The sequence below is a fragment of the Mustela putorius genome, unplaced genomic scaffold (genome assembly GCF_011764305.1).
Source record: "Mustela putorius furo isolate JIRA1106 unplaced genomic scaffold, ASM1176430v1.1 tig00000095_pilon_pilon_pilon, whole genome shotgun sequence".
Taxonomy (NCBI): domain Eukaryota; kingdom Metazoa; phylum Chordata; class Mammalia; order Carnivora; family Mustelidae; genus Mustela; species Mustela putorius.
In genome coordinates, this window is record NW_025421280.1 from 29,079,517 (window position 1) to 29,098,513 (window position 18,997).

At 48.1% G+C, this 18,997-nt stretch overlaps 1 protein-coding gene across 5 annotated transcripts; it reads right to left on the reverse strand.

The window, feature by feature from the left end:
* Window positions 1-694: 694 nt before the first annotated feature.
* Window positions 695-18,997, reverse strand: LOC101692373 (cytochrome P450 4F6). 5 transcript variants are annotated; one of them, XM_004761118.2, is made up of 13 exons: window positions 18,947-18,997; window positions 18,282-18,480; window positions 13,662-13,806; window positions 11,974-12,027; window positions 11,743-11,870; window positions 10,171-10,292; window positions 9,126-9,270; window positions 8,718-8,784; window positions 8,391-8,520; window positions 2,079-2,212; window positions 1,933-1,997; window positions 1,685-1,767; window positions 695-1,279 (listed from the first exon to the last, which is right to left on the reverse strand). In XM_004761118.2, the coding sequence occupies exons 1-13, from the start codon at window positions 18,952-18,954 to the stop codon at window positions 1,102-1,104; spliced, it is 1,458 nt and encodes a 485-aa protein (XP_004761175.2). In that variant the 5' UTR covers window positions 18,955-18,997; the 3' UTR covers window positions 695-1,101. The 5 variants fall into 5 exon arrangements, with proteins under 5 accessions (XP_004761175.2, XP_004761170.1, XP_004761171.1 ...); XM_004761113.2 differs by having other exon boundaries at window positions 9,126-9,396; XM_004761114.2 differs by having other exon boundaries at window positions 9,126-9,396; window positions 18,901-18,989.

The window sequence follows — 18,997 nt, forward strand, 5'->3', positions numbered from 1 at the left end:
TTAAAAAATTGAACTCTCACAGCTGGATACTTTTCCAATTTCTTAAATGAATATATACCAGAAAAGACAGTAAAAAAATTACAAGGACGCCACTCAAATGAAAATAGAAGCCTAGAGCTAAAAGAACAGGTACTACATGTTTGCCCGGGAGGCATTTCTCAAGTCAGGAAAATGTGAAGCTGCTTTGAAGGCCTCATGATCAGGGGAGAAAAAGCAAAGCCTCCAGGGATACAAGAAAAAGGAATTGTGAGAAGACCCTCCTTACATAAGTGGAGACCTCAAAAAGCTACACCCCTTGTGGTGAGAGGACTAGAGGACCCTGTAAGTTTGTTCTCAGCTCGAATTGGAAGTGCCTTCCTGATCTTGGGCACCACAAGCCTTGAGCTTCATTTAACATAATCTTCAACAAGCAAGGCTCCAAGACTTCCTCCCTAGAGAAAAGCTACCTTCTTCAAATTCTACTAGTGTTTTGTTTTGTTTTGTTTTTTTTTACAAATGTTATTTCAAATATCATAACCAACACCCAGACAAAGATAACCAGGCACACAAGAACACGACCCTACCAGTGAAGACCACCAAAAACAGCCTGTATAACAGACACAGTGATTGCAATGATCAGACACACAGGATAAAGTATCTATATTTGCTGTGTTGAAGTAAACAGAGTTAACTATAGAAACATAGTAAAGGATTCTGAGGTTAAAAAGTTTAGGTTTATTAGCTATGAACAGAGAGCAGGGTGATCAGAGTGCAGTGCCACCACGGGTTCTCCTGTGACCCAGAGACTCAGACATGCCCCTTAAGTCAGTCCTTAACCCTGATCTCCCTCCTGCTCAAACACCTCCCACGGCTCCCTATTGCCTACAGGATAAACTACCTTATTATGAACTCTGAGAGAACCCACAATCAGCATGGGGCCTGTAGTCAGCTGAAAAGGCTGTCAGGGTCTTGGGCTCAGACATCAGTCTCCCCTCCCCTCACCCATCCCTGCGTGCCCACAGGTCCCAAGCGCCTCCTGCTGGCTCTCGGTGAGGCTCCGACAGAGGAGATGACACAGTTTCATCCCCAGGAATCCGTAAAGTGAGGCGTGTAGGGTCTGGGTCACCGGGGTGCCGCGCTCAGCGGCTCCACGCGCAGCCAGAGTCCGCCCTCCGCGCGCAGGATCAGCTCCGGCTTCCTGCGCGGCTCCTCCTCGCCCGGCAGGACCCGGAAGCGCAGTAGCGTCAGCGCCAGGACCACCTTCATCTCGGTCATGGCGAACGTCTGCCCAATGCAGTTCCTGCGGGCACCAGTGGGGGCTCTGACTCGCCAGGGACCCCAGCAGGCCCCATGGTGCCCAGAACCTGGTCCGGGACCCTTTGCCCCGCCCGCAGGGATCCAGGAGGGAAGCAAACCATGCCTGGGACCCCCATGTGGGCTTGCCTAGCCCCGAGCTTGACTCGGACCCCAGCCCTGGACTCAGGCCAGGAGACCGGGGAAGGGGCGCGGCCCACACCGTGGACCCCTCGTTGGACCTACCCTACCCCCACTTCCCAGACCCTTACCTCTAACCTCTGAGGAGGGGAGAGAAGGAGAGCCATCCTCAATTTCCTCCTTTCCCGCCCCCCACAACCTTGTCTGGGATCTCGGTCCCAGACCCCTGCCCCACCGCCCCATTCCCACCTCGGATGCCCCCTGAGCTCACCTGGGCCCCGCAGAGAAGGGAATAAAAGCCAAGTGTGACCTCTCCTTGATGTTTTCTGGGTCAAAGCGAAAGGGATTGTATACCTAAGGGTGGAGAGAGGCAAGGCTGCTGGGTGGGGTTTCCCAAGATACCCAGACAATCCTAGAAAAGACTGATGTGGATATAGTGGAAAGGGAGTGTCTGAGTTCCCCAGTCAGGACCCTGCTGCTTCATTGGGTCGAGGGATGGAGAAGAGAGAGGAATTGCACCTCAGGGTCCGGCCAGATAGACGGGTTGTGATGAATCCCAAAGATGCTGATGACACAGATGTTCCCTATGAGGGAAAAGAGTAATAGTCAGGGTGAGGTCTCAGCTGATGGGACTACCACCCTCCTCCCCCTGATGCTGTGGACACCTTTGGGGATGACCCGGCCATCAGGGAGCCCGACGTCCTGGGTACTGCGGCGGGCAATGACTGTAACCGGTGGGTGCAGCCGCAGACTCTCCTTAATGCACATGGTCAGGAAGGGCAACTGGGCCAGGTCGTCCCTAAGGAAGACCCCCAACAATTATCCAGGGATCGAATCAAAGACTCCCCCAGCCCTCCTGCTGCCCCTGAAGACCCTCTCCCCATCTTGCTCTGACTCTCACTTCTATAACAAAATAAATTCCAGATGGGCCAAAGACTTAGGCATTAGAAAATCAAAATCACAAAAGTCACTAGAAGGAAATTTAGCCTGGTATTTTTGGAAGAATTTTTTTTTTAAGAATGTATTTATTTATTTGACAGCACAAGCAGGGGGATTGGCAGGCAGAGGGAGAGGGAGAAGACGGCTTCCCACAGAGCAGGGGGAGCCCAATGTGGGACTTGATCCCAGGACCCCAGGACCATGACCTGAGTGAATGAGTGAAGGCAGTGGCTTAAGCAACTGAGCCTCCCAGGTACCCTAGAAGCATTTCTGAGCAAAGCACGCCATTCACAGGAATCCTTGAAAGTATTAACATATTTGCATAAGAAAGTTTTTTAAGGTATACAGTTGGCTGAAAAGGGAAAAAAAATCTCTATACTGGACTTAAAAGGTTATTTGAACAAATGAGACCCACACTCTAAGGTGGGATGACCTAATATTATAAAGATGTGGATTCCTACAAGTTAATTGATATATTCAAGGCAATCCAGTAAAAATCTAGTTGTTGGGTTTTTTTGGAACTCAGTGATGTTACTACATTTGAAGAAAAATAAAGTTCAAGAGCTATAGCAATTTAAAAACAAAAATTGAAGAAAGGGAATTCATCCACCAGAAAAAGCGTGGTATTAAAATAAAATAACAGCATGACACTGTTGCAAGAACAGGAAAATAGACCCATGGGACAGGATAGAGAGCTCAGAGACAGGCACATGGATATGTAAAAATGTAACATCTGTAAAGGAGGCCCCACAACCCCTGGACAATGGATGGCTCAGACAACGGATGATGTGGAAACAAAAAGAACTGAATTATCACACACTCCACATCAAGATGGAGTCTTCTCTTATATTTAAAAGATAAAACCATAAAGTTAAAAGAAGATATAACATAGAAGACATCTTTGTGACCTATGAGTAGGAAGGAATTCTTAAAACCCCCAACACATAAACTGGAAGACAAAAAAAAAAAAAGGAAAAATATGCACAGAATTAAGGATTTCTGTTTAACAAAAGACAGCAGGGACCAAATTAACATTCAGAGGAGAGATTCACAGATTATCTGCAATAGCTAGATAGATCTAGAACAGCATCTTGAATATACAAGAAATTCCTGCAAATCAACAAGAGAGATGACAGGGGCTCAAGAGATAAGCAGACAAAGAACATGATCTAGGAATTCACGGGAGCTCATACTCAGAGATTTAAAACATGAAGGGAAGCTCAAAGTCGCTGGTTATGAGAGAAATGGAAAATATCTAGCAATGAAATATTATCTCACATCTACTCAAGGGGAGAATTAACAAGGTGGGTGATGGTTAGGATTAAGTAGCTGAAGTGTAGGGGTAGAGAAACCTCATGCGCTGATAGTGAATGTATGGACAGGAACGATCACTCTAGAAGGCATCAGTGTGATCAAGGAAAGGTAATGGGTGTTTTACAACCTAGCAAGCTGGCTCTTGGGCACAGAACCCAGAGAAAGTCTCAGACAGGTAGATAAAGACATGCACACCAAGATATTCACTGCAGTAATGATATAGAAGCCTCCTGGGTATTAAGCTTTGAGGGACTGGAGAGAGTTCTATATGACATTTCAAAGCAAGAACCTAAATGCAACACAGAATCAGGGATGTCTAATAAAATCATAGTGCTATGTTTCTGAAAAAGGTAAGAACCAGCAGGACCTGATCTGGGATGTAACACATATTTGTGAATTTTAAGATACATCCACCCAAAACAACAAATTATGCAAACAAAAGGATTAAACGCTCTAGAATCATACAGGCGGAGGGCTGCAAGTGGAGAATTGGGATGAATGGAAATAAGTAAGTATTGTATAGAAAAATGATGATAATTAGTCATGAATTGAGGGCCACGGTTAACTTCATCTTTGGCACCTGGTGCCCAAATAACTAACTAAGTAAAATTGTCAAGAGTATTTTTCAAACTACCCAATCCAATCACAGAATCAAATGAAATAAGTTAAAATGCAAGAAAAAATGCAAAGTAATGAGACAGGACCAACTTTATCAAGTATGAAAATGTTTTTTAATATGATCAGGAAGACTACTTAGTACTTACGTTTGAATATGCGAATAGATAGAACAGAATGAAGTCCAGAGATAAACCCTAACATGCAAACAAATTTAATTTATTGTAAAACTGTTATTTAAAATCCTAAGACAAATACAAAAATACGTATCAAATTCTGTTGAAATAATCAGTTAACCATTCGGAGAAAAAAACAGATTCCTAATTCAGCACTTAGACCAGTATGGATTTCATATGGAAAAAGGATTAAATGTAAGAAATAATAATAAAAATATTAAATAAAATTTAAGTTAAATAACATTTTTAAATAAATAAATCCACTAGAAGAAAATCAAACAAGTTTTACAGTTTAGTATTAGTGTGAAGGGTTTATCCAAGCATTAAAAAAAAAAAGAAGATATAAAAAAAGCTAATAAATGTGACTATAAAGAAATGAATGAAACTAAAGTAGTTTCATTCTTTCCTCCTGGGAAAGAATTTTTGCATAATATAAAAGCAACTAGGGGAGCCTGGGTGGTTCAGTCATTAAGGGTCTGCCTTCAGCTCTGGTCATGATCCTGGGGTCCTGGGATGGAGCCCTGCATCGGGCTCCCTGCTCAGCGGGAAGCCTTCTTCTCCCTCTCTCTCTGCAGCTCCCCCTGCTTGTGTTGCCTCTCTTGCTGTGTCTCTCGCTGTCAAATAAATAAAAATCTTTAAAAAAATAAAAAAGCAACTAATGCTGGGACGCCTGGGTGGCTCAGTGGGTTTAGCCTCTGCCTTCGGCTCAGGTCATGATCTCAGGTTCCTGGGATTGATCCCCGCATCGGGCTCTCTGCTCAGCAGGGAGCCTGCTTCCCCCTCTCTCTCTGCCTGCCTCTCTGCCTACTTGTGATCTCTATCTCTCTCTGTCAAATAAATAAATAAAATCTTTAAAAAAAAAAAAGCAACTAATGCTCTTTCTATTTAAAGAGTCCTTATAAATTAGTAAGAAAAAAAAAAACTCAAAGTAAAATGGTCAAATTACGCAAACTGATGCTTCGCAGGAAAAGAAATATGCATGGTTCATAAACATATGAAAATAGTGCTCAGTTTTACCCTACTTAAAGTGATATTTATTAGAATAACAAAGTATTATATTCACTTATTTAAAGTTTCATAACACACTGTCAGTGAAGATGCAAGGAAACTGCACTCTGAAAATCCATTTGTTGGGACGCCTGGGTGGCTCAGTTGGTTAAGCGGCTGCCTTCGGCTCAGGTCATGATCCCAGCGTCCTGGGATCGAGTCCCACATCGGGCTCCTTGCTTGGCAGGGAGCCTGCTTCTCCCTCTGCCTCTAGCCTGCCACTCTGTCTGCCTGTGCTTGCGCTCTGTATCTCTCTCTCTCTCTCTAACAAATAAATAAAAATCTTTAAAAAAAAAAAAAGAAAATCCATTTGTAGGAGTGGATTTGCCAAGAGCTACTAAACTGTGAAAACTCAAATGGTCTTTGATGCAGTAACACCACTTTTAGAAATTTGTTCTGGAGAGACATCCACACACATGAGCAAAAGTCAGTGTACATGGATGTTTCCTACATTATGTTTATTATAGCAAAAGCCCCCAAATTACAAGTGTCTATCAACAGAGGAATGTTTAGATAAATCACAGTACATCCGTGTGGTAGAATACTATACAGCTATCAAAAAGGAGGCAAGAGGGATCACTAGTCCTAACATACACTGCAGGACAAATCCATACAGAGATGCTGAAAGGCAGTTCAGCAATATCTATCACAACTACAGATCTTCACATAAATGTCCCAAACAGAGGGGTGAGCTGAATAATTTATGCAATGCTATACAGCACTCAGAAAGGAGCTCTAGATGCAATATTGAGTGAAAAGAACAAGTGACCAAATGTGTGAGCATGTATTTCTATTAAACTATAATAATTAATATAAATATGTAACTATAAGAATTTCAGAAAAGTCTGAAAGGACATATGACAAATTGATGTCCCCAGAGTTCCCTCAGGAGACAGGGCATTGATTAGGCTTGGAGAGAGGGCAACAAAGGTGAACCTAATCATCTCCACAGTGTTTCATTTTGTGCAGAAAAAATAAAAAGTCTTCTTCCCATTACTGATTTTGTAATTCAAATTAATTTCCCAAAATTTATATCTTGGGAAAAAAATGAAAAGATCTTGAAGTTATATTGTCAACGTGCATGCCTGAATGTTCTGTGTATACTCTTAGTTGTAGAAAGAAAAGTGAAGTAAGAATTGGTGGACAGATACATGTTGGCATAGACTGAAGGACACAGGAAACCATCAAAGGTGGGGATGGGGTTGGGGTGCTGGCATAAGACAGAGGATTATGTGAAATAATAGAAGAGGTTAACCTTCCACTCCTCTTGCAATTTACATGTACACAAATCTTTGTGTTGTACACCTTAAATTTACACAATATTATGTGTCAACTATATCTCAATAGAGCTGAGAAAGAAAAAAAGACAAAGCCTTATATCCATGATAAACCACTTCATATTATTTGAATTTTTACCAAGTGCATAACTGTTTGAAGTTGAAAGAAGCAGAAAAACACTTCTCCACTTCACAGAGCTGCTATGCTGAGCAAAGCCTTGAAGTTGAGGGCACTACTTCCAAAGTATTCGGTCTAGTATCTCCTCTGCATCCTTCAACCCTTGGCCCCAAATCTGCACCCTGAGCTCCCAGGCTCCAGCTCATTGCCTCCAGTTTGCCCCTATAACTACATAATTTTTAATAATATCTGACTTTTCTCTCCTCTACTTAAACATCTCCCATGACTCCCCATTGCCATCCTATGTTAACCATGAATCTCCCTTCAAAAAAAAAGCTTGCTGTCCAGCTGCAAGGAGTGCAGTTGGCTGACAGCATCAGTTATAGGGTCTCTAGGATCCGTGGCAGTATTCAAGCCAAGCTCATGCTTTTTTAGGTAGCTCCCAGCCAATGACAGGGCATGATGGGTCCCTACTTCCTGACCATTTCTGCCCAAATGTAAGACTCTCCTAATGGCAGCATCCCTGCCCACTTTTATTTTATCTTTTATCCAATATTGGCTTCCCAAAGGACTTGAACTGCCACCTTTGGAAATTCTTTACATGGTTTCCAAAGCATTCCTAAAAGGACTTCCATTACCAGCTCTAGCCTCACTGGGAGCCCCTCTGATTCTTTACACTCTAAATTTCATGAAGATCCAGCCTACTTTTACCTCCTGCCAAACATGCCAGGCTCACTCCTGTATGCCTCTATCCTGGTCTTTGCACAAGGTATCCCCAAGGCCTGGAGCACGGTCCACTACCCAAAACCAGAGTGGTAAATTCCTGTTTGCTGCTTCACTGCCCAACCTCACCCACCTTCTTTCCTATCCGCCCCAGATTTGCCCAGGTAAGACTTGAATGGGACTGGACACAGAGTTGGGAGAGGGCAAGCAGTCTAGACACGTTTATTGAACAAAGAAATGGGTGATTTTTTCACACCCAAAAACTTCTTGTGACTCCCTATAATAGATTGTTAGGTGGTAATTGGATATAAGAGCAAAAATTAAGGGGAGTGAGGATCTTTCGGCAAAACATGCAACTCCAGACAGAAAGCAAGGGAGAGGAGAATTTCATTTACTGAACACATACATGCTGGATGCCATCTGCTCTAAACCCATTGTCACAGTTCTCCAAGCAGTCCTGTGGAGGAGATATTCCCTGCCCCACTCCCATTTACAGAGGAGAAATGGTATTGAGAAGAGGGAACTGATTTTATTAAAGTTACATAGCAAGTAAGCAGAGAATAAAATGTGGACACTCAGATCTTTCTGTTGCATATGCCTAGAAGATTTCCCTGCTCTCCAGGCTAGGTACCAGGCTGCCTCTAGGCTCTGCTCTTATTTCCAGGAAACAATAATGACAGAGTTAAGAAAAAGTTCTTTTCTCCCCCCAGCTGGGGAGCAAAGCCAAAGAGAGAGGTTCAGGAACAAACCACGAGGACCTGCACTCACCATTCAATCTCTTGAGGCTCACGGTCCCTCAGGAGCTCTTGCACCTCCTGCCGACAGCGCTCCTGGTATTCTGGGTGCTTTGCAAGGTTGTACAGGACCCAGGAGAGGCCACTGGCGGTGGTGTCATGGCCTGAGAAGCAGTCAGACGGGCTTGGGTCTCTGGGCTTGTTCAGCACCAGAAGGTGGACAGCGCCTTTAATTAAGGCCCCCAGGGAGGATGGGGTGGGGTGGGCTGGTCCAGGGCCCACCTACCAAGTTCCTGGGATTGGACAGACCCCTGCCAGACCCCTGCCTCACTCCCCCATAGTCCCACACTGGGATGCTCACCCTCAAACATGAAGGTGTCAGCCTCTGCTCGGATGTCCTCATCTGACAATTGTTTTCCATCTTCATCCTGGAAAAAGGGCAAGACCTCTTGAATCATGCCAGCTCTGAGGGTGTCTGAGTCTAATCTGAAACAGTCCCTCAGGCTCCATCATCAAAGTAGGATCTGTCCTTCATCTTCTCTACAGCCCACCCCACAGGTCTCCTCCCTGGTCTCCAGCCTTTTATTTATCCCTTCCACACTGCCTTCGACAGAGTCATGTCTAAAACATATCACTGACCCATCTCTCCCTTTCTCAAGCACCTTCCGTGGTTGCCCAGTGCCCTGCAGGTCAAGTCCAAGTTCTTCCACGTGACATTTGAAGTCAAGGTCCACTCTATCTCTTGAATTCTGATCCCAGGGAAGCCCACCTTGGCCAGCAGGAGCACATCAATGAAGTCCAAAGTCTTGGTCTTAGCCTTGGCCTTGAGGAAGTCATGGGAACCCCCGCTAATGAGGGCACGGCGCCGCTCCTGGATAACAGCATCTGTGAAGTTGTGCACCAGGTTGCAGGCCCTGCGGAAGCGCCACCCATCGGGAGTGAGATTGTATAGGAAGTCCATGGGCAGGAAGATCTGCTCTTGCCGTTTAACCACAAGGGCACTGAGTTCCAAGATGGCAGAAATATATTCACTGGGACTCCTGCAGGGCCAGGCCAGAGAGAACCTTAAGAAACGCCTTTTTAACCCACATGAAACCCCAGGAGTGCCTTCCAACCAGAAAACCAGAAGCACTGTGGCAGACACTTTGCTCATCAGAGCCCCATGGCCTTTATCCAAAACAAGAGAGTTCTCCAGGCATGTTTCTCCCTCTACATCCCACCTCTATGACAGCCTCAGGTCCCAGACTCCAGGGTAGAGCTTGGGCATCATGCTTGTCTCCTCTCTTTCCTACACAATATCTGACCCTGCCCATTCTTCCTTAGTCTCTCCCAAATCTGCCCCATATTCTCCACCAAATTCAAGCCTCCTCCTCTCCATGGTCTCCTTGAATTCTGTGTCTATACTAAACAGCTGGTCTTCTCTAGAGTCAGATATCCAAAAACAGCTTTGACCATGACCCTCATCTATTCAAACACCCTCCTTGCCTCCCTGGAAACCTCAGGAGAAATTTCATATGCCTTTGTCTGGATTTGAATGTCCTTAAGATATAGCCCCTGCCAAGCCCTCCAACCTCATTCCCAAGGTGGCTCCTCACTATGACACATGCTTTGCTCATCCTAGCCCCCTGGACTTTATCAAACATTTCTACCTACCTGAAATGATCACTTGCTCTCTTTCCCTTCCTTGTCCTTCAGTGTCTACTTCTGATCCATCTCCTCCAGGAAGTCCCTTCTGATTGCCCTGGTCAGACCTCCCTTCCCCATCCACCCCCTTGGGTCTATGGTTCATGTTCCCACGCCCTGGAAAGACTCACTCCTGGCAATTGCTGTCAAAACTGAAGACACATTTCTGCAGACTGTCCAGGGTCATGAGGCTGATGTGCTCAAACATGTCTAGACGGGCACTGCCTTCCAAGGCCAGATGCTGCCACTTGGTCTGGAGAGAGAAAGGGGCAAATCTGGGGCTGGGACCTGCCACTCCTGAGCTCCTCCTCAGCCCAACCACCAGGTTGGACTCCCCCAGGCCCAGCCTCCCGATCCTCCACCCCAGACACCCAACACCAGGAATGACCAGGCTTGGGTGAAAGTGGAAACTGTTACTATTAAGATGCCATTAAGGGGTTGGGGGGAAGACCCTGTGGCCGGGAGTCAGGAGACCTGAGTTCAAAACCTGGCTCTGCCTCCTATACTCTGTGTGCTCTTAGTCAACTCATTCCTCCTGTCAAAGTTCACTGGGCTCTATCTGTCAAACTTTGGTAACAGGATGACTTGCTTTGGTGTCAGACAAACCAAATTGGAATCCCAGCTTCACTTATTAGTTTACTTGCTAGCTATGTGAACACGGGCAAGCGCTCTAATCTCTCTGAGCCTCAATTTCATCACTTGTAATGGGGCAATAATAATCATCTCTAACTCATATGGTTGTGAAAATTAAATTAGACAACATATGTAGTACGACTGGCACATAATTTCTGATAGACAGCAAGTGCTGAATGACTGTTAGCTCTCATCCTCATCTTCGTCATTATCATAGTGGTAGGTGACTGCTGCAAAAATGTCCCCATTCTTTTGTCCCTCCCTATACCTTCACCCTTTGCAATGAGATTGTGCGGGTCTTCCATTAGGAGGTAGAACCTTTTTCTCCAGCTCTTGAGCTGAATGTGGGACTTGCTTTGGCCAACAGAAGAAGGTGGAGGTCATAGTTGCCCGTTCTGAAATTAAACTTCAAGAGATATTGCATGTTTCTCTTCATTCTCTTGGAGTCTCCACCGTGTGATCAAGCCCAGGCTAGCTTATTGGAGGATGAGGGATAAATGCAAGCATCCGGCTGTTTCACCAAGGCAATCCTCAACCAGTGCACAAACATGCAGCAGAGCTGAGCCTGGATGAGCAGAGTTGTCTCCCAAACCCGCCCATGACCACAGATGTGTGAGTGATTCCAGCCAAGATAAGAACTACTCTACTGATTCATCATCTTGGAAGCAACCACAAACATTCATTTTTTTCAACCCAGTGAGTTTTAAGGTGAATGCTCTGCAGAAAGAGCTACTATACAATCTTCATCATTTATGTCTTGAATTTTACAGTTTCAGTGAAGCAGACTAGAAACTAAAACATTCTGAGTGCCTTTTATGTGCCAGGATCATGATTCCATTATATCACCTTGATCACTCTTTAAGCCGGGCGTATCTCACACACACACACACACACACACACACACACACACACACACACACACACTTTACAGATGGGGAAACGGAAGGTTGGAGAGAAAAAGGAATGGCCCTAAAACCATACAGCAAAGCCAGGACTCCAGATCATATGTGTCTGAGGCTACTTCCCTTTTCCCAAGGCCCCAGCTGGGACCCTGGATTTAAGGAACTCACATGCATGATGCCTGCACTTTTGTTGAAAATCTTCACATAGGGTTTCAAGATGTCAAAATGGAAGGCAGGTGTCAGCAAGCGACGGTGGTGACTCCACTTGTCACCAGCACTCAGCAGGAGCCCATCCCCTAGTAGAGGCAGTCACAAGGAATGGACAAGGGCAGTGCCTTCCCCTGAGACCTCAAGGTCAACCTTGAGGTCAACCGACCCCCTTCACCAACAGTTACTCACCTAGCCAGGGCTTCAGGAGGTTGTAGAAAAACATATCCTTGGGTATGATGGTGGCTGACACAAGAGATCGACAATCAGGAGCCATGGAAAAAAGGTGGGGAGGGGCTTTTGGTTGGGAGGTGGACGATCCCAACCAGCGGTCTGCATACCCCCTCCAAGCCCAGCATAGCAGGAATGGGAACAAGAGTGGAGGAAACAGAGAGGAGCGGGCAGGTGAAGGGGACCCAGACCAGGCTGCAGCACAGAGCAGAACAAAGGCAGAACAATCCCATGTACTTAGATGCACCCTAACATGGCACAACACACCCCAGCACATCTTGACATGGCTCCTACCTGCTCCAACGTGTTCAAAACCCCTAACACAAATCCACAAAATGTCTTTACTGGCACCTAGGACACCTCATCTGTCCCAGAACCCCTGACATCTCCTGTAACAACTGACATGGCCCCACCATGTGTGAACATGTCCTGACATGAAACAACATGTGTAACACACACTGACAGGACACAATGTGCTCTGATATGGACCCCAAGACAACCTGACATGACCTCCGTGTGACCCACAAATGGTCCAGACAGGATTTAAAGTTCCCATTAATGGCGCAGACATGGCCCAGGCATGACCTAGCTTTCCTCAGTATCCTCTTCCACCTCATACTGGCCATTAAATGCTTAGGTAAGGAGTTCCTATGTCCTTAAAGAGACCAAAGGATGCTGCCACCCTCAGATGCTGAGCTCCACCCACCACGAAGAGCAGCCCTTGGGCTCTAGACCAACCCCCCACGGCCAACCAGACAGTTGACCGATCTGAGATCTGGTAGGCATTCCCCCATAATACTCTTGCCATCTTCATACCCCAAATCCCTTTCCAGCTTAGAGTCCCTTCTGGCAGAGGCAGCTAGAGCAGCCAAGAACACACAAAAGAGGGAAGCTTCAACATACTATGTGGCCTTCAGAAGTTATTATGTCTCCTTGAGCCTTGGTTTCCTCACCCAAGAAATGCCCACCTAGCTGTGATGCTGGTGGCTGAACATCTGTGGTATCTACTTGCCCAGCATCCATCCCCTTCTGGAACTAGCATCTCATTGCTCCTCCACTCTCAATCCAAGTAATTAGGAGGTTGACCATGCCATCCCACTCACTGTTCCAGAGCTAAGCATATGACCCTAAGCCTCAGCAATCAAGTCTCAGTGACTAGATGAAAAACTGGTCTCTGTGACCCAGGCCAGGCCAATTTAAAAGAATCCTGCAACTTTTTCCAGGTCTGCAGAGAATGAACTCACATTTCCATGGGAGCTGAGCTTCTCGGATTCATCTTTATCAGCATGAAAATGAAGGTGTCAGAGAGGAACACAGAACTACAAGATGAAGACAGATTCCCAATGGCACTGTTTGAAGACCTAGATCCAACCATGTCAACTATACCTAAAGACAATATTCTCTCAGCTTTTCAGTCAATAGATTCACTTTCTTTACTTAGACCAACAGTTTTGAATTTCCGCCACTCAAAACTGAAAGGGACTGGCAACCAGAGAGAGCCAGGGACCTGCCTAGAGTCATTCATTTGGTTATTGGCAGGTCTCTGTCAACATTACCCATTTCCTTGTTCAACCTGGTCTGTCCAGGAATGGAAAGAGCTGGGAGCAGGAGCAGGGGAGAGACTAGGCTGGGGATCCTGGGAGAGATACCTGGGGCCTGGAGCAGGGGTGCAACAAAGGTCGGGTGGACGAGCCGCAGTACAGGGTAGAAGGGCCCCATCCACCAGAGGTGAACATCACGGAAGTAGTGGCCCAAATCCTCTATCATCCGCATGCCTTCCTCATTGCTCTTCACCTGGAGATGGGAGGGCCAGGGGAAGATGGGTGGGAAGAATGAGGCCAGGTCAGGCAGGAGACCCCAGAGCTCACAAATGTCCACTGCAACCCTCCACCCACCACACCCCCTCCTCCACTTCCCTTTCTGCCCACATTATTAGTCTACACTTCTGTATCTCACTAAATCAGCTTCGTTCTGGTGGTCTGTTTGTCTTTTTGTGTGTCTATCTCAAAGTCTCTCCCTTTCTCCTCACTCTCTTCATCTGTTTCTTTAGATGTTGATAGATAGCTAGAGGATGATGATGACAGATAGATGATAGACAGATAGATAGACAGCTAGATGATAGAGATAGATGGAGATAGAAAATGGAGGAATGAAAGATGGGTGGATGGATGGATGGATGGACAGATGGTTGGATGGATAGATGGATGTGTGGATGGATGGATGGATGGATGGATGGATGGATGGACAAATGGATGGATGGATGTGTGGATGGATGGGTGGACAGATGGATGGATGGATGGATGTGTGGATGGATGGGTGGACAGATGGATGGATGGATGGATGTGTGGATGGCAGGACAGATGGAGAGAGTCGAGAGATGGATGGATAGATGATAGATATGTGTTTACATCTGTGTATGTGTGTTTCTTTTACACTCTTGTGTATGTCCTCTGTCTCCCTCACTTTGTATCTCCCTCTTTCTTCACCCATGTTTCTCTCTCCATCTCTCCTACTCCCTGAGTCTGTGCCTCCTCACCTCCACACGCTCCATGGCTCCCCAGAGCCCTCAGAATAAAGCCCCTGCCCCTGCTGCCTCTGCTGTCCCCTCCACCTTTTCCTGCGTCTCACCAGCATTGCTCTCACTGAACTGAACTCCTTGTTGCTCAAAAGCCAGGTGCTAGCTCTATCCCCTCCAGGCCTTTGAGTGGGCTGTTCCTCTCCACAGTATACACTTTATCTTTTTTCTTAAAGAAAAAAGAAAACTCCTACCCATCATTCCAGACCCACTTCCAGTGACTCCTCCTCCAAGAAATCTTCCAGCCTGCCCACACAGCAGAGGCCTTGCTTCCCCCTGGGTTCCCGCAGCCCCTGTCTCTCCCTCAGACCCATTCTAACCACACAGAATTGGGGATGTCTCTAGTTCTATGTGCCCAAGACTGAGGTTCCTCCAGGACAGAGCCTGGGGCTGAATCTCTCCAAGCATCCCGAAGCAGTGTGCAGAAAGAAAGAAATGACTGAGGGCACCTGAGAGCAGGAAGGGCCTTGGCATCTACAGAGGCTGCCCAGAAGCTTGGTAAGGAGGGGCCTGCAGCCCTCTGATGCTGCTACAGGTCCCACTACCACGTATTCCAGGTGGGTACCTGTGGCATGGTGACAGATCAGGCAATGTCAGGATTGCAAAAAATGGTGAGAGCCCAGGCAGAACATAAGTCCCTGGGTGTAGATGACCACCAGCTGACTTATGACCCTCAAGCCCTGCTCTGTGGGGTGGTGGGGGGGTAGGGGATGGGGAGAACTAGAAGGAAACAGGAGCTGTCACTTCCCCAGAAGAAGCCGCAGCATGTCCCCCTGTAGCCTCTACAGTGGACAGAGTGTCCAGAATCTGCCTGGATGGAGGGAATCTCTGCTTTCCTCCTGCTCCTTCACTCTGGGTACAGGAGGGTCCTGGAGGCCTCTCCATTCCCAAGGGCGCACCCCAGATCACAGGGAGAAGACATGCTTTCTGCGCATAGAGAGGCTGACCTTGGCTTGAGAAGTTAGATTCTTCTTCTCCTGGGAGTGGTTCCAACCTCAGCAATGTCCCCATGGAGGAGGTTTGTGGTCAGCACGGTGACCTCAGGATTTGTCCAGGGGCTCATTCCCACACCCTGTCATGTCCTGGCCAGTCTACACAGTCCCCAGTTCCCACACGGTGAAGGGTCTACAGACCTTCCAGCCCTGGCAGGCCCCAGCAGACAGACATGAGCTCTGCTCGTCAGTCAGGAAGGCAGCTCCCACCTGTGAGCCCCTACTTCCTGCCTGGCTGTACACAGAGTATCCTGTCTGTCTGTCTGTCTTTCTGTCTATCTGTCTATCTCTTTCTATCTCCCCTGCACCTATGGACTCTCCCATCAGTCATGTCATTTACAAATTAAGAAACCAAGGCCACATCCCCCAAAAGGAGAAGTGGTTAGCTCCTGGGAAGGGGTTAGCTGCTGGGAAGACATCATCTCCAGTCCTCCATCCCTCCAGCATGCCTCATCCTGGCCTTACAAATATTCCCAGGTGCTCCAGACAGGTGAACAGAAGTCATTTTCACCTTTTTGACTGCCCCCTGATCCCCAAGGACCCTGAGACACTTGATGACTTTAGCCCAGAGAGGGAGGGTGATTCAGCTGAGGTCACACACACAGCAGGAGGGACTAGCAGAGAAAGAGTGACCCAGAGCAGTTTCCATGGCAAAGCCCTTAGAGGAAGACATAGGAGCTGTGGTAACTTTATGACATTTCTGCTACTTCCAGGGCTTGCTGAGAAATTTCCAAGACCCAGAATTTTAGGCAACCTTCAGCACAATTTCGGGACATCTTATTCTGTAATAAGCTGGTCTGCAGGAGGGGAAGGGAGAAGCTGGACACCCATCCCTTTGGCATTGGATGACCAAGAGAGGCGATAGTAAGTTCACCCAACCTAGGACATGGCTTCCACCATGACATCATCAAACATTTATTAAGTTTCAACTGTATGTCAGCTCCTGAGCTGTGCATTATAGATATCATGGCTATCCCCCAGTGCTACTGTCTAGTGGGAGAGAGAAATAATACACTAATAATTGGACAATTAACTGTTTAAGCTTGAGCAGGACCAAGTCAGAGGTCAAGTTCTAGTGGGGGGAAATCAAGGGAGGCTTGGAGAAGTTACACTTGAGCTGAAGATTGGACAAAAAGGAGGGATCAACCCAGTGGCTACAGGAAGGGAAGCCCTTTCTGGCAAAGGAGCAGCATATGCAAATGCCCTGAGGTAGGAAGGGTTTGGCTTGTTGAGAAGAGAAAGCAGAAGCTTGGAGTATCTAGGGTATGCAGTGGGCCTGGCAACATTTAGTCTCTATGTTCAGAACGATGCGCAATCTCATACAATGGTTTTCAGCCAAGCAATGGTATTAACAAAAGCTAAACTTCAGAAAAATCTCTCCAGGGCTCAAGAGAGGAAGGGTGACAAGGGACAAGAGTGGTCATAAGGGGCACGAGCAGTCAGAGGGACGGCTTCCTGGAGAAAGATGCCAGTGGATGTGGCGGGAGAAGTGGCAGGAGGCTGCAGAGAAGGGACAGACTGAGGAGAGGCTGTGGAGGCAGCACGTCTGGTCATGCTGAAGGACCTGACTGCAGGAGAGAACAGAGGGGGGCCGGGGGCCCCGAAGTGTGAGAAGTGAGTAAAAGAAGGATGGGCAAGACTGAGCGTGGGACAGCGCCAGGAAGGGACCCCGAGTTCCGACTCTGACTTGGTAGAATGAGATGCGTCGGAGACCCCACCTGAGAAAGGGAGGCTGGGGCCCCCCCGCGGAGATCTGAACTTGAACTTGTAATTCATTTGGAAGCCAGAGCCTGGGGTCAGGGGATGGCCTTGGGAGCCGGAGAAGAAGGAAGGCGGATTAGAGCCCTGAGGGCTCCCCACCTGTTAAGGGAGGGTGAAGAAGTTGCCCAGGGGAGCCCAGGGGAAGGGCTGTGTGCTAGAATGCTACGACCCGGAGAACAAGGAGGTTCGGGGCTCATGCCGTGGTCCGCAAGGCCAGACTGCTTCTCAGAGGTGACGAAGTCCTGCTCGTCTTGTGGGACAGGCATGGGAACCAAGCTGGAGCAGGGACAGATGGGCCAAATGGGGGCACTAAGTGAAATAAATTTGGCCATTAAGGTCCAGGCCAGAGTGATTCCTGATCAATTTTTTTTTTTTTTTTAGATTTTATTTACTTATTTACTTGTCAGAAAGAGAGAGAAAGCCCACAAGCAGGCAGAGAGGCAGGCAGAGGCAGAGAGAGAGGCAGGCTCCCTGGGGTCATGACCTGAGCCAAAGGCAGTGGCTTAACCTACTGAGCCACCCAGGTGCCCCTGATTCCTGGTCAACTTTTATCCAGGTTGAGCAGTGGAGCCCACTGATATCCCTTGGGGGGTGGAAGACAAGATTACAAAAGGAGGAAGGGGAGGAAAAGGACAGACAGCCTACATCCATCCTCCAGCCCAGCTGTGCCCCCCTGGGGGGAGGGGAGAGAAGAGCAGAAGTCAGAGTAGACTCCTGTGGGACAGGAGCACCTGCTGGCCTCAGGCCAACAAAGATGGGCCAGGCAGGGAGTGGACCCTGGACAGTGGGCCTGGGGAAACTGTGGGGGCACCAGGGGACCCGGCTCCTGTAGCCCTTCGCTGCCGTCCCAGGCCCCAGCCAAATCCCTGATCCCCATCCCAGACCCCTCGGGAAGTCCATTCACCTTGATACCCCAGACCCGTCCCCCCACCCACACTCACCAGGCCCAGGTGACCCCAAAGCCAGCTGCGCCTCGGAGGCTGCGGGAAACACCGGAGGCGGCAGCAGTTGTCATAAAAGCTGTGGCTCCAGGTCAGGATGCGGGCCAGCAGCCAGGCGGCCCCAGCCAGCAGCAGGAGGTGCCACGGGGAGGCTGCCAGCTGCCCCGGTCCCAGCCAGGACAGGCTCAGCTGTGACATCCTGGAGCAGAGGGAATAGAGGGTGAGTTCCTAAGACCCAGGAATGGGGCAGAAAGATGAGCTCCCCGGACTGCTCACAAAGGAGGGACAGGGACCGCGACAGGGTGGGAGGGGCAGGGAGAGGCAGAGAAAGTGAGCACTGTGAACTGGGCAAACATTTGGGGTTGGGGGCAAAGGGAGGAGGAGGATCAGGAGAATTCCAGAGGAGGAGGCAGAGGAAGAGGGAGAGATTGGGGTGAAGGAGGGAGAAGAAAAAGAGAGACTGAAGAAAAAGCACCCCAACGCAATCAGTGGGAGGTTGCCAGGAGGTCCGCTTACAAGGAAACCACCACCCCCACCCCTCCCACCTCACCCCACCCCCTCCCCCGCCGCCAGTCGGATTTCTGGAGTCACTTCTGCCTGGGGCAGTGCCCCGCCTCACCCCCCACTCCTCGCCACCAGAACACTCTCAGCCCTGCCCGCCCCACCCGGTCATCTTCTTCCACTGGCACAGATTCCACACAAGCTCCACCCCCTCC

Coding starts and splice junctions, on each gene's coding strand:
- LOC101692373 (XM_004761113.2), bottom strand. Junction 9,397..10,170: donor TTTGACAGCAATTGCCAGGA/GTGAGTCTTTCC, acceptor CTGGCCCTGCAG/GAGTCCCAGTGAATATATTT. Junction 1,998..2,078: donor TGGCCGGGTCATCCCCAAAG/GTGTCCACAGCA, acceptor TTTCCCTCATAG/GGAACATCTGTGTCATCAGC.